General features: G+C 49.8%; 1 protein-coding gene across 2 annotated transcripts in view; it reads left to right on the top strand.

The window, feature by feature from the left end:
• Positions 1-14,014, top strand: part of LOC149359160 (protein FAM107B) — a 187,927-nt gene that overhangs the window by 54,240 nt on the left and 119,673 nt on the right. The window contains exon 1 of one of the 2 annotated variants that reach the window (XM_089571406.1): positions 902-1,082. The exons of the other annotated variant lie outside the window; for it this stretch is intronic. Within the exon in view, the coding sequence (XP_089427532.1) occupies positions 1,035-1,082 (48 nt within the window). The 5' untranslated portion in view covers positions 902-1,034. Of the gene's footprint in view, positions 1-901; positions 1,083-14,014 lie in introns of those variants that run through there. 2 annotated transcript variants of the gene reach the window in all.

Genomic DNA, 14,014 nt, shown 5'->3' with positions numbered 1-14,014 from the left:
GTCTATACCGGAATTATACATAGAGGTCATACTTGAGTAACTTACTGCACAAGTCACGAAACAACGGCAACCCAGTTCAGGAGCCATTTCGCAAGCACATGGTGCTAGGAGGCGGCTCAATTTACGAGTGGGCCAAGGCTTGAAGATAGTTCTGTGCTGTGCCGAAACTTCTGCGTCGAGATGGACGTGCCATCAGCCACTGTGCTTAGCTTGGAGCGTGTGTCAATGGCGCGCTGTAGTCATACGCGCTGAAAACTGCGCGCTCGTGGAGTTGTCTCCGCGCGTAGCGTGCAGCATTTAGGCCAGCGCGCGCAGACAAAACAAACCGAACGGAACGTACCGGAATGGGTACGTGTATCGCTGCGGGCGAGACCCTGATAACCGAGTTCACTTACCTGGCCAATCCGCACGCACTCACTACGCTTTGCTTGTTTTACTGATGCTTCTCCGAAACAGCAAACGTCTTTATCGGGACGGAGACAAATTGGCGCTGTTACCATTATCTGTGCCGTGCCACTCCGCTCGTGGTAGCGCACGCACAACTCTCTCGTTCACCTCAGGGCGCTGGCGAGTAAACACAGTCTGTCTTCCCATAGGACGCTGTCACTTTGCCGTCAGTGTTTGCAAAGTGACGAGTGCGCGGGGTGATGCAAAGCAGGGCGTGCACCTCGCGGGCGGCGTGCATATGCTCGCACGCACTAAGCTCGCCAGGCCTGCTATCTGATAACGCATGGCAAACCTTTAGTGGGGCTTTGCCGCCACCCTTTGATAACGCCAGGAAGGCCAGAAAAAAAAATAAAGATAAAGGTGAGAAGGAAAGGACTATATGTCCAAATTGCTGCCGAAGCAGGAGAAAGAAAAACGGGAAAATAGAGCGCATTCCGGCGGCAGAGCGGAGGAGGGCGCCATCTCGACAGGCCGCTCTTACACCTCTGCTGATAAGCCGATAACTGGCGCGCTTTGAGGCGCGGGCTGCCGTCGTCCGCGGTTGTTGCTTGTACGGAGACGGGCTTTTCCTTCGGTCAGCGAATGACATGGAGCAGTGTGGCTACGGATCCACGGAGGGACACGCCGGGATGAACGTGAGTTTCTGCCGCTAGTGAGGCTAACATTTGCCTTTCTCTGACTGCTCTTGAGACGGTGTAAGAGAGATGGCGAGGCAGCCATCGCTGACTTTCTGCTAGACAAAACACACACCCGTAAAAAGGAACGCAGTTGATTTTCCGGAGCCCTTATGACGGCTTGTTCACAACTTAAACGAATGTATTCATTCTCCGCCGCCGCGGTGGCTCAGCGGTTATGGTGCTCGGCTGCTGACCCGAAAGACGCGGGTTCGATCCCGGCCACGGCGGTTGAATTTCTTTGGAGGAGAAATTCTAGAGGCCCGTGTACTGTGCGATGTCAGTGCACGTTAAAGAACCCCAGGTGGTCGAAATTTCTGGAGCCCTCCACTACGGCGTCTCTCATAGCCTTAGTCGCTTTGGGACGTTAAACCCCATAAACCAAACCAACCAACCCGTATTCATTCTCCTTTTTGACGAGCCTGTTAAGCTCCCTCTTAAGGGTATGACACGATAGCTTTCATGGGTTAATGCACATATATGCGGAATTGGTCATTCTGTACTTTGCATTCATGGGTCGCTGGATGTCCTTAATCACTCCTGTCGCAGTGGTGCAGCGGTTAAGCGATGTGCCACTGCCGTGCGATGGCAGGTGCTGCCATCGGTGAGGCTTTTGAGACCCAGGTTGATCCCCCCGAGCAAACTTTCGCGGACAATCATTAATATAACTGCCCAGGCTGCCAGGCTTCGAGTGGTCGATGCCGTCGACGCCGGACATCTCTTTCCGACATGGGGTTCTGACGCTGTCGCGTTAAAACAACACACACAGACACAGCCCGAACTTTCAAGTTTACGCTCTCTCTGTGTGCGTTCTTTTTCTGCCCTCGTCCATTTTCGATACGTATTTCATGTTTCAAATGCGCCGACATGCTTAAGTATCTACTCTTGCATCTTAGCATACGTCCTGTACTGTTGATTCGTGGATTTCCACGTGCGAAGGCAACGACATGGGCTTTGATGCAAGCCATAGCAAAAAGTTTCGGATTAATTTCGAATTATTTTGGCTCTTTAGCATGCGCCGCAGTAACTGTACACGGAGATTTCTGCATTTTACGAAACTGGATGCAGCTGCTGGCGGCGAGATCAAATACTTCCTTTAATTAGCTCAGCATCCGACGCACGTCACACTATCCTAGTGACTTTAATGCTCAAAGGTAGTAAGAGAAAGACATGCGGTGCCTGAAATCGAGCTTATGCTATGTGAATGCGTCTTTGAAAGAGTGATCCTGTTAGAAGACACGACGTAAATCCTGCGGAGAGTATTTATTTCTTGAAACAAAGAACAAAATGCTGGCCTGGCTGACTTTATGATTAATGGCACCCAATGTATTTGAAAATGCTTGCATGCTGTATAACGCGATATAGCGTTAGGGCTCCCGTCCTGCAGAAAATCCGACGTTGTCGTCGGCGCCGTCGGCGGTATTCTGAGTGAATGGGCGGGGTAGCGTGGTCCAGGTGGCTGCCCGGGTGCCCGCCGTATGGCCAGCCTGGTGCACCAGATCCTGCTCGACGTGTGCAACCCGCCATGGTCGAAAAGAGGGTCGGGATAGGGTGAACCACGTGACACCCTGTCGCAGGTGGCAATGGCCAACATTGGGCACAAGATTATGCTCGGCTTCACACAAACCGCCATGGTCATCCGGAACATTGATGTCTAGAGTTCAGACAGCCTGGCGAACTGCAGAACGCAGTTGGGAACGGTGAACATAATTGCGACAGCTTACAGTGCAACACTGCTCTTCTGTATGAGCAACGAAGTTTCAAGGTGTATGAGACATCCTCACAAATTCCTCTCTTAATGCCAGCTCACTCGAGTTTCTTCAACTTATAGCGGGGTCACCCATACGCAAGCAACGTCGATACTCGATAAGTTATCTGCTTCTGTAAGGTGCCGGGCACGGTTCGCCTGAATAGGCTTGCGGATCATTGCGTGTCCTCAAGAAACAGTGTGACCAATTCACCCAAAGACGATCGTGTTTTTGTGTCCTTCCTTCCTTCCTTCCTTCCTTCCTTCCTTCCTTCCTTCCTTCCTTCCTTCCTTCCTTCCTTCCTTCCTTCCTTCCTTCCTTCCTTCCTTCCTTCCTTCCTTCCTTCCTTCCTTCCTTCCTTCCTTCCTTCCTTCCTTCCTTCCTTCCTTCCTTCCTTCCTTCCTTCCTTCCTTCCTTCCTTCCTTCCTTCCTTCCTTCCTCGCTTCAATTCTTTCTGTAGCGTCGGCGTTGTGTCAGCGTCATTTGTCTTTGAAGGGAAACCGAGGACAACTGCATATAGTTTTTGTTCATAGCAAAAATCGATTCCGTGGTTCTTTCTGAATAAGTTGGTGTTTTCTCGTCAGCAAAAGACGCATTTCTGCTGACAAAATTGCAATTTAAAATTTTTTTCGCCACTCGATTCATAGTCATGACGTCTATACCGAAAAGGACACCGCGATCTGTGTTTTGAAGTGAGTGGCGTTGTAGCTTAGCCTCAGAGATCCGTACCAAAAAAACTATATAGACCCGCTGCAGTCTAGTTCCGAAATCGGGCGGTGATGGCGACACCTGTATTTCGCTTCTTGCTTTTTTATAGCTTATATAAGGGTCTGGTTTCAGTGAAAGTAGCGTTTTTGTCGTTGAACGCCGCTATCTATTGGTTTAGACCACTTTGTATTTTGGTTTCCGCTTACCCTGTGTCGGTACACGGCGTAGAGAGATTTGCACAAAATATAGCCTACTGCGTTACTCGAATAATAAATGTTCCCACCCGGAAGTCCTCAAAACAGAGGTGTTGATTTCCCGGCCAGTCGTTTGCAAACTGCGCCTGGTTTGCAGTAAGAACACATTACCGCATTGTACTTTTACCACAAACCACTGTTATAGTTATCTGTTTCCGCACATTGTGTACAACATAGTTCGTGCCATGCATTTTATCGCTGAATGCGCCCTGTTTACAGGCTGGGTCCATGGGCGTTTCTTTTTTACGAAGTACGCATTGGCAGATAACAGGCTTTGTGGATGTTTCTTCCATAACACCTCTTGGTCTCGCCGTTATCGTCGAAGCCTCGCCTCTGTCAAGAGCCGCGGACAGGGCTGATAATAAAATAACTTAAATACGATAATTCTGACAGGCATTGGCATGTCAAAGGCCCATTGTTCCGCTCTGATTAGGCTTGACGCCGATAAAGACGCCTTAGCTGCATCAACTCAAGGGTTGGGACATTCCTGTCGTCCAAAGGTACCGAGATGACTTTCGAACGCAGCTCTCTGCGCATTTCTTTTCTCGGTGCCTTTGTATTTGCTGAGGCGGTACACCTTATCACTGTCAAGTACATCCTTCCTTTTCGATGTCTCGGAAGCGCAGCTACCAACATTGAGTTGATTGTTCGAGTCTGTGCGGCAGATGACGGCACGCGTGGGTTCGTTACCTGCGCATTGCGTTTTTGTCTTTGTTGATGGATTCAATAACTATGGTTAGCGCGGGATGCCGAAAGGCTATATTTTAGTCATTTGCATCAGATTGTTCGGAGCCTGTGAAGACAGTCCTTAAGAAGACCTTTTCTAAAATTCTTTCCTGACGTAATTTTTGCAGCAGACGGAAATTCTGTGCATTTGAGTTCTGTTACATGAATGACAGGCCTTTTACGAGCAGTCGTGTCTTCCTTCATTGTTGTCCTTTCGTTTGAGAGAAAAAAAGGCTTCGTACGGTTCTCCATCTTTTCGCTGCGCCAGTGGGAAAGCAGCTTATGTTCAAACGTTCATCTGTGCCGTAAGTCATTGCGCCGATTCTTGTGCGTCGCGTAGTCGCTAGGGTGCGTATAGTACCACAGCGTTGCTAACGCCACTTTCTAGTTGGCGGCTATTCCCATCTGTTTGCTGCTCCCCCATAAGTGCGTTGCCAGCGTTTGGCGTGAATTTGTTGCTATTCAATGAATCATTCATATTTGCACTAATTGCTAATACCTCTTCGCGAGATTCCAATTAAAACACAAATTGACAGACGATTAAGGCAGTGGGTAATGCGAAATTTGAGCGCAGCTCTTCACACGCCACATGCCACGCTGTTAGCCACCCTCCGAGATCTTCCCATGGCAGCCACCCTCCAGGTGACGTCACACTCTGCTACTTGGACAACCGGTTACGCCAACAGCGCCGACGGCGACTACGCCAACTACGCCGACGACAATACGGACGCAAGAACGGGCGCCTAAGAGTTGCGCTCTAAAAAATACCCTAAGATATATTGAAATGTTGTCCAAGAGTTCCGACAATGATGGGCAGCAAATTCGCTTGGCTAATGTTTAGTTGCATTATATTGTTCTATATACTTATATACTTACGGTGTTCCGTCGAACCTTGGACTATATAACTATAACTATACTTATAAAAAACCAGAAAGTTGAAAAAAAAAAATTGATGAGAATTAGCACAGTGAACTTCTAGCCGTTTTGTCGAAAGGGCACCTCAATGCTTAAGTGCTTCAACTTTATAAATACTACACATTTAGACGTTTGGGAAGTCATAGAGCTGCTATTCCAGCCCAAAGCTACATATTTTCTTAACCCCGCTTAAGTATAACACGTATTTTCCCTTTCCATTGTATGTGCTGAGGACCGAAGCGAAAGCCTAGTGGTTTGAGCATCCGTCTTGTATGAGGGAGTTGCGGAGTTCGATCCCCAGTGCCGCCGGGTGTACCACCAGTTATAGAATGACTACGAGTTTTTCCTTGGTGTGGTGCTTGGCTTCTGCGGAAGGAAATGCCTGGAAAATGGGTCTTTGACCCCGCCGTGACTAGAACGAAATACCTTCCGCCATGAGGCTCTTTGTCCAAGCCGCCTTTTCTCCCTAAAAAATCATCATCATCATCATCATCATCATGTGTGCTGCGCTTATCTCTGCGAATAGTGAGTGGTGAGGTACCAAGCCCAAAGTACGTTTTCAAGCGTGCGGATGGCGTCTATGGGCACGAAGCACATGCTCCAGAGCCAGGGTATCCGCCACTAGTGGATCTCCTGGCAAATAGCGTGTATCATACACGAATGTTTTAAATAAAGTAAGGAGAAGCACGCCAATTGAGTGAAATAAGCGTCTTCAAATATTAACGGCCAATTTCATCTAGTGTTCTTTTTTTCCTTTCATTTCGTGCACTTCTAGCGCAAGCTGTGGAAAGAAGCGGGGCCGGATTCAAGGCCTTCTAACGCAATGTTGGTTTGTGATGGGTGGGTCAAGGCCATCACTACGTTCTCCTTGCGCACCATGATATGCCGATGACGGGACGCTCGGCAGTCTGTAGCCGAGCTTACGTGCGAATCGTAATGAACTAGAATATTCTAGTTCACTATGCAGTGCGAATATGGCTTCCGAATCCGGCTGCTTTCGTAAGGAGATAGTTCGCTCAACAGCCACTAGCAGAGCTTACTTTCTCGCTTTCGCTGAGCGTATTGCCACACGTTGTAAGACGGGGGGAACAAAAAAATAAATGGGGAAGTTGCCGTGCGGAACGGAACCAGCGGAGAGCGCCCGGAGACCGACAAGATGAACGAGCCCTGCCTTACGCAAGGAGTCCGTGCGCGTAGGCCTGCGGCGATGACAAATGAAGCGAGGAGGTATGCCGAATATGCGCCTGGCGACCAATCGCGAATGGGGGGGGGTAACGTCCGTCCGCTCCAGGAATGCGTCGTCGCCGGACTGCAGCGCGCAGCAAGATGTGGTGGTGGCCGCGAGGTAAGCGGGAGGGGGAGGTTAGTGAGGGGAGACCCCGTTCTGTTTGATTGGGTCGGGCACGCGAAGCCGATGTCCCTGGGATTGCAGGGCCCCGCAGGGTCCCGCGATCGCCCAAGGAGCCTGCGAGTGTCGCGCGCCTGCCAGCCCAGCCAAGGCCACTCTGTCGGCTTGTTGGCTGGGTGACTGCTACTGCTGCTGCGTGTCGCGCAGTTTGGCGCGAGCGTCCTTGCACCGCTTTCGCGATGGTGGTCTTGGAAGCGAGAGCGCGTGTTAACGGTTGTGCGCGCACGGAGGGCATGTCGCTCTGCTCGAGGAGGCGGTGATGGGAACGCTGTGCGCGCCAGACTCACCGGAGCCGCTGTTGCCTGGCTGCTCTCAGTGTCGCATTTCTCGCCCATCGGGACACGCTACAGCGAGCTCAAGAGCTGCTGAGCAAATTAGAGAGCGCTTGTTCTCAGCCACGCGTGACGGCATAATCGAGCAAGCTGCTGCTTCAAGGGTGGCGGCCCATCGTTTGTGTTGAGCACGTCCCAAGGGTCTCGTGTTCAGACAAAACGATGCAGCTTTCTTCTTGCCTTCTGTTGCTCCTTTTACATAGTTCCTGCGGAGGTTGACAGCTCATATCACGTTGCTCGCGGCACCTGCAACGTAAACTTGCATGTTTTAGGTCCGCCTTAAAGGCGATTGCTGCTTGAAGACAGTCGCTGGCACTGCCGTTGGCAGTTTGTTAAAGCAGCCCTTGCATAAAATCAACCACGAATCAAGGAGACTCGGCCCGCGCATAGAACTGACGTGGTCAGGAAGCGCCGACCTTCCCGCTGCTGTCAAAAGGCTGCCCACGCACGTAAGACCCTTGCCGGCGGAGTCGTGGCATCGTTTCATCTCTACCGCTTCCTCTCTGCTCTGATATCTCAGTCTGTCTAACCTGTATTTCGCTGCGTGCAGTAAAAATGCAACAGGACTGAACTCGTGATGACATCGCTTGAATCATTTAACGCCATAGCGTTAAGGAGCCCATGTCGCGGAAAAGCCGACGTCGGCGTCGGTGGCCATGAGCGAAAAATAAGCGAAAAAATTTCCAGAGAAGCAACCTGTTTGGCCCACCTCTGTCACCTAGGCCACCTGACCTTGTGGCGTCATCACAACCTGCCCCGAGATTGCGACCAAACTGATCACGGTGGCAGGTGGCAGTTGAATTAATGATTGGTCGCGAGATGTCGCTGTGGAAAAGGAGCCTCGGTCGCGCAAGCCCCACCTGTGGCAGCACCTGCCATCGCAGAGCAGTGACGCACCACTTAACCGCTGCACCACTGCGCCAGGAGTAGTATGAGGACACCAGGAATCTGTGAATGTGAAGTAGACAATGACCAATTCCGAATATAGGGGCAATAACCAATTAAAGTTACCGCTTCATACCTTTAAGGCGGAGCTTAAATGTCCCCTGAAATTTTTTCCCCATTTAGAAATCTTTATCCTTCCAAGGTCGCCGGCTAGTGTGTATACGGAATGCTTCGTGCGCATCTGTGTTCCTGTTTGCTGCGTGCGAAATTGATACATTTATAGCTGTTCGTCCTTTAAGCTCACCCCGGCCACCGCTTTGTCATAGCTGCCGCACCTTTGTCTGAAAGCTTTTCTCTCCTCTTGACCTTGAAGCTATAGGAATCAGCCCCAGCCCACCACATGTAGTGCCAGTCGCACGTCGTTAGGCTCTCTCTCTCTGTCTCTGGCTTGCCTGTGTTCTTCCATAAAATAAAAAAGAGAGACTATTGGCTAAACTAGGTTGCGGCTCATTCAGCGGCAGCCGTAATGTCCGTTTGTCTCTCCACGACAGCGTCCTTCCATATTCTCCCCTTCCCCGCCTTTTTCTTCTTCTGCTTCTTTCTTTCACGTGGTAGAAATTATTCCAGAGCCATCCACTACGGCATTTATTTCTCATTTCGCTCCCTCCTTCCTCTCTTCCCTAACAGCATGGTCGGGGTATCCACCGAAAACTGGACAGCTACTGCGCCTTTCATTTCCTCAAAACTGATTTTTAATTTTAAGGCGAAAACCTTTAATGGCTCATGCTCGTGGTGTCCGCGGTGTTCCTTGCCATCATCCCTGTGTCCGTCGCTATTTTCAGTACGACCTTCATTTCATTCGATACACCTTCAGATATTACTCAATTACTGATCAGTATTAACCTTTTTATCAGGCATGTGATGTCCACATCAGCGCAAGGCCCGTACCGCAGTAAGTTTGTCACACGCGTCGCAGATCACTCTCCAGAACGGAACGAAGCCGAAGGGCGGTCTTGTCGCTAGACCGGTCGCTGTGGTGACCAAGTGCGGGAAAAAGAATAACACCACTTTCGCGCCGCATTCAAAGGCACTCTCTCGCACTGCCCACGGGCTGTGCGTATGCCGTTCAGGGTTATGCGCTGCAACTTCGCCGCAGTGGCTTAGCCTTGCCGGCCTCGTTCGAGACAGCGGTGCCCTCAGTCGCAGGCATTGTTGAGTGGCATTGAATGCCGCTGGTTTCCGGCGCGCTGCCAAACTAGCGTAGAATTAACTACGCCTCGAGTCTACCCGCAGTTACTGCCGTAGTTAGGCGGACTGCACTGGACTGGTGGCACTCTTTTAATTTAAGGCAATGGTGAGAACTCCAGCTTCCTGATTTACCCTTCGCTTATCTCTAAATCACGAACATGGTGGTAATGGTGATATTAATGTGCTAATGGTATGAATATACTTACTAGTTTAGGGGGCGTGTGCTGATGATGCCTTTTCACTGGCTGGTTAATATTCTTTGCAAAGCTAATCACCAGTTTGGTACCAAACCTATGCAAATCTTAAAAGGGATTTGAAGGGGTATATTCAAGGTAGAGCTTTACATGTAGCGAATGAAAAATTCCGCAATTTAAACGAGGCAACAGTTTGCAATATACAGCAAAACATTGGAAGTGGTAAGGAAATACATCAGCCTAAGACAGGCAGTGACCACAGGTAGGGAGCACGAGAGCGAAATATCTAGGAGAATAAGAATGGGGTGGAGTGCATTTGGCACGTACAGTGGTGAGCAGCCTTGTCTAGAGCGCTCGGACGGTGCACTTCCTTGCAAACAAATCCAGATTTTGTGGCAGCCTCTAGGGTCCAGCTGCAACGCTTGCACGGCAGTAGCGCCAGATAGCCTCGTAAACAAAGCAGGCACGAAAACTTTGCCCTGTAATGAGGGGTTGCTCTCTAATTTCGGTTTTTGTTACCAAGTGCGCACTGCTCAAGCGCTCTAGACAAGGCTGCTCACCACTGTACGCTTAGGTTATGAATAGCAGCTATCCCTAAATATGGAAGCATCCAACAGTTGTACGAGGTGTGTTAGAAAAGTATCCGACCTTTTGCCGAAGAAAAAAAACTGGCATATTTGGAGCGTTTGAACCCTAATCACCTTCAAAGTAGTCTGCTTGAGTCTCCACATACTTCTCCCAGTGGTGCTGCCATTGTTGGAAGTATTCCGAAAAGGCCCCTTTCGGAATGGAGTTAAGCTCAGCTGTCGTTGCAGCCATAATGTCCTATCTTGTCTGAAATCGCGCTCCTTTCAAAGGCCTCTTTATTTTGAGAAACAGCCAGAAGTCACAGGAGGCCATATCAGGAGAGTAAGGAGTCTGTTGAACTACAGCAGTCTGGTTTTCCGCGAAAAAAGTGTGAATTTAGTGCGAGGAATGTGCAGGAGCATTGTCATGATGGATGCGCCAATTTCCTGTTGACCTAAACTTCGGCCTCTTGCGCCACACAGCACCACGCAGGCGACGGCGGACGTCCCTGTAGTATTATTTTGGTCAATGTTTACTTTGTGGGGTGCGTACGCGTGGTGTGCCACATCAGAGAGAGTCAAAGAAAGCAGTCAGCATCACTCTGACATTGCTGCGCACTTGGCGGGCCTTCTTTGGTCTTGGTGACCTGGAATGCTGCCATTGTGACGACTGGGTTTTGGTTTCCGGGTCGTACCTGTACACCCAAGACTCGTCACCAGCGATTATGGTGTTGATGAAGTCGGGGTCACTGTTTGTGGAATCCAGCATATCCTATGAGACTTCAACACGAAGCTGCTTTTGCTCCACCGTGAGCAGCTTCGGCGCGAATTTCGCCGCATCTTTCTCCATGGCCAAATTTTCGGTGATAATGGAACGTCCAGAAAAATTGGTGATGTCCACCTCTTCCACAATTTCTCGGATAGTCACACGATGGTCCCGCGTCACCACAGCGTTCACTTCGGCAATGACCTGGTCATTTCGGCATGCTGATGGCCGACCGGAGCGTGGCTCTCTCTGCACCGATGTGCGGCCGTCTTTAAACCAGTTGTACCACTGCTTAATCTGTGTGCTGCTCATAGCATTGTCCCCGAAAGCCGTCTGAATATTCCGAATAGTTTCCACTTGGCTGTCGCCTAGTTTCTGGCAAAAATTGATGCAGCAGCGCTGCTCCTGTCGCTCCGCCATTTTCCTTGCAATAAAAAAACCGACGAGAGCACTGCGCACTGCCTCACTCAAACGCTGCGTGCCAGTGACTGACGCTATCGGCAGGCGAGAAAAAATTTGTGCATGCGCACGAAGGTTCAAGGTAAGCTGGTGCAAGCGTGCTTGTTTCAAATCCATCAGGTGTTCGTAAAAAAAAAAAAATAAAGTCGGATACTTTTCTAACAGACCTCGTATTTTGCCAGTACTCCCCTTTGGGGCGGAAACTTGGAGGCTCCTGAAGAGACTTGAAATTAAATTGAGGGCTGCGCATCGAGCTATGCAGTGAAAATGATTGGCTTAAATTAGGAGACAAGAGGAAAGCACAGTGGTGCAATGAACAAACGGGAGTTAATTATATACCAGTCGAAAGCAAGAAGAAGAAATGGCATGGGCAGGGCATTCAGAGAGAAGGGAAGATAACGGATGGTCCGTTAGTGTAACGGTGTGTGTTCCAAGAGAAGGCAGACGCAGCAGGGGAGCGGCAGAGGGCAAGGCGTGCATGCGATTTTGCGAAGTTTGCAGGGATTAGGCGGTCGCAGCTTGCACAGGACGCGCTTAAGAGGAAATCAATGGGAGAGGTCTTTGTCCCGTATAGTGTACCCAGATAGGCTGATGGTAATAATGATGATAAAGGAATATGAAAGCAGCGCCTTTGGCAAACGCTTTTTTATTCTTTTCTGTGAAAGCCTGTCTGCTGTGCACTGCTTGAAAAAAGGTCTGAACCACGCAGCCATGCCGCGTATTTGCATATGTGACTGTGTTTCCCGTTCCTTCTCTCTTCCCTTTTCAATCCCCTCATTATCTTCCCCTGTGCAGGGTAGCCAACCGAAAACCTTTCTGGTTAACATCCCTGCTTTTCCTCCCTCTATGTATCTATCTATCTACATATGTGCTATCCGGTCCTCTTCTCTGCAGCTGCGGTGCAATATGGAGGGTCAAATTACATGGGGCTTAAGTTAAAAAGTGGCAACCTTTACGCTTTTCCTGACCTTCTTGAAAGGCACGAAAGGCAGTTTTTGACCTGAATTTCAGCCGAGTTATGCGCCTGTGAATGCGTGTTTTTCACTGGCGTAAAGTGACAACATAACAGGTCCGAGTGGCTGCGTAGAATTACTTGCTTTATTTAGATGTATGCCACATTATTATTACTTATTTAATGCCACATGAATAGCCAGGCAAAGGAAAAAACGGAGCCGTTCATTCCAGAAGGCTGGTGTTGACCGCTGCGGGCAGCAGCACCAGGAAATGTAGAACGTATAGTAATTAAGACAACATTAGGCAAGGGAAAATGTGTTTTCTTTTTTTTTTTAGGCTTTGCAGTTTATGCTCTCGGGTGCAGGTGAGTGGATGGAGAGGCGAAATATCGAAAGTGGCAGGCCCGCGTGAAGCTATTGTGAGCAAGTATCTGTTGAGTACGCTTCTGTGTGAACCTTGGAGCTCCAATAGCGCGGAATATTTCATGCATACTTACTGTACAGTAGTACACGCAGTGTTCGGGCGTGTGTACCCCAGACATGCTTGACTATTCTTTGACAAATTACCTAATAAAATCGATGCAGTAGATAAACGAATTCACCGATGAAAACTGGGGTTTAATGGCTCATTTTCCGATCATCGTTTGCAACCGACGCTTTATCACAAGTCATGGCGATCCGTGAGATTACACTGATCTGACGGCTGTAGATGCATGACACTAACATAATTAAGCCATATATAGCAAACTATTGAGAATCTACATCTCCTATCAGAGCTTGGTTAAGCAGGGAAAGGCTGTGTTTCTCCGTTTGATGCGCACTCATTTTTTCGCTGGTACACGAGACCATCTGCTGTGCTTTGGTTAGTTTTCAGCCTTCTACATTTTCATCTCATGGTGCGTGCCTGAAAGAGTAAAGGGTCGAGGCAGCGCGCTTAAGGAGCTCATTACAAGCGCAATTTCAGATCTATTCAGCGTTGAATGGCGAAATACGAGCGCGTGTGTCTGTCGCAATCGCAAGGCGTCGTTGAGCACCGGCTTGAATGTGTGTCGCCGATTTTGCCATCCGTCGCCAGTTGCAGGGAGGGGGGCTGGCATGTATGCGCGCCCACTGCGCCCTCTATACGCCTCCTCCCCGTCTTCTACCTACCGTGCTCGGAAAACAAGTCCGCCTAATTTCGCCGCGAGTCAAACGGGCGACCGCGATTCCGTCTTTCGCCCCGCAATTCCGACCCCGCGCGAGGGGCCGCGCGTATCATTTCACGACGGGTGAGGGAACTGGAGAAAGTGGCTCCGCGCAGACGGCGACGTGAACCCGAAACGAGCCAGCTGAGGCGCTCCGCAATCTGAATGCTGACGGAAGAGCGAGCGAGAGCAAGATATCAAAGAAGGACTCGTTGCGCATGGACCCCGTGTTGCGGTTGGGGAGACTGCCACAAAAGGCGCAGATAAGGATAAAGTGAGATGAAAGTGGGCGCGCGGTGGTGTTGACCTTTTGTGATTAAGGATTGCGGGCACGGATCAAACTGTGTGTGCATGCGCGTGCGTGCCTATGTGTGCGTTCGTGTGTACCGTGTGTACGTGTGTGTGTGTTTGTGTGTGTGAGAGAGAGAAATAGTGAAAGGAAGAGAGGGGAGCTGAGAATTTAGTGTCCTCCCCAGTTTGCTTTTTGTGACTTTTAAGCTTACTGTTTTGCGCTTTGTAACAGTTATAGCTGTTTCGCAGGTCATTA

Source organism: Amblyomma mixtum, chromosome 2, assembly GCF_055824585.1.
Source record: "Amblyomma mixtum isolate Tamu chromosome 2, ASM5582458v1, whole genome shotgun sequence".
In the NCBI taxonomy this organism is placed as follows: domain Eukaryota; kingdom Metazoa; phylum Arthropoda; class Arachnida; order Ixodida; family Ixodidae; genus Amblyomma; species Amblyomma mixtum.
This window is presented reverse-complemented; position numbering and strand designations above follow the sequence as displayed.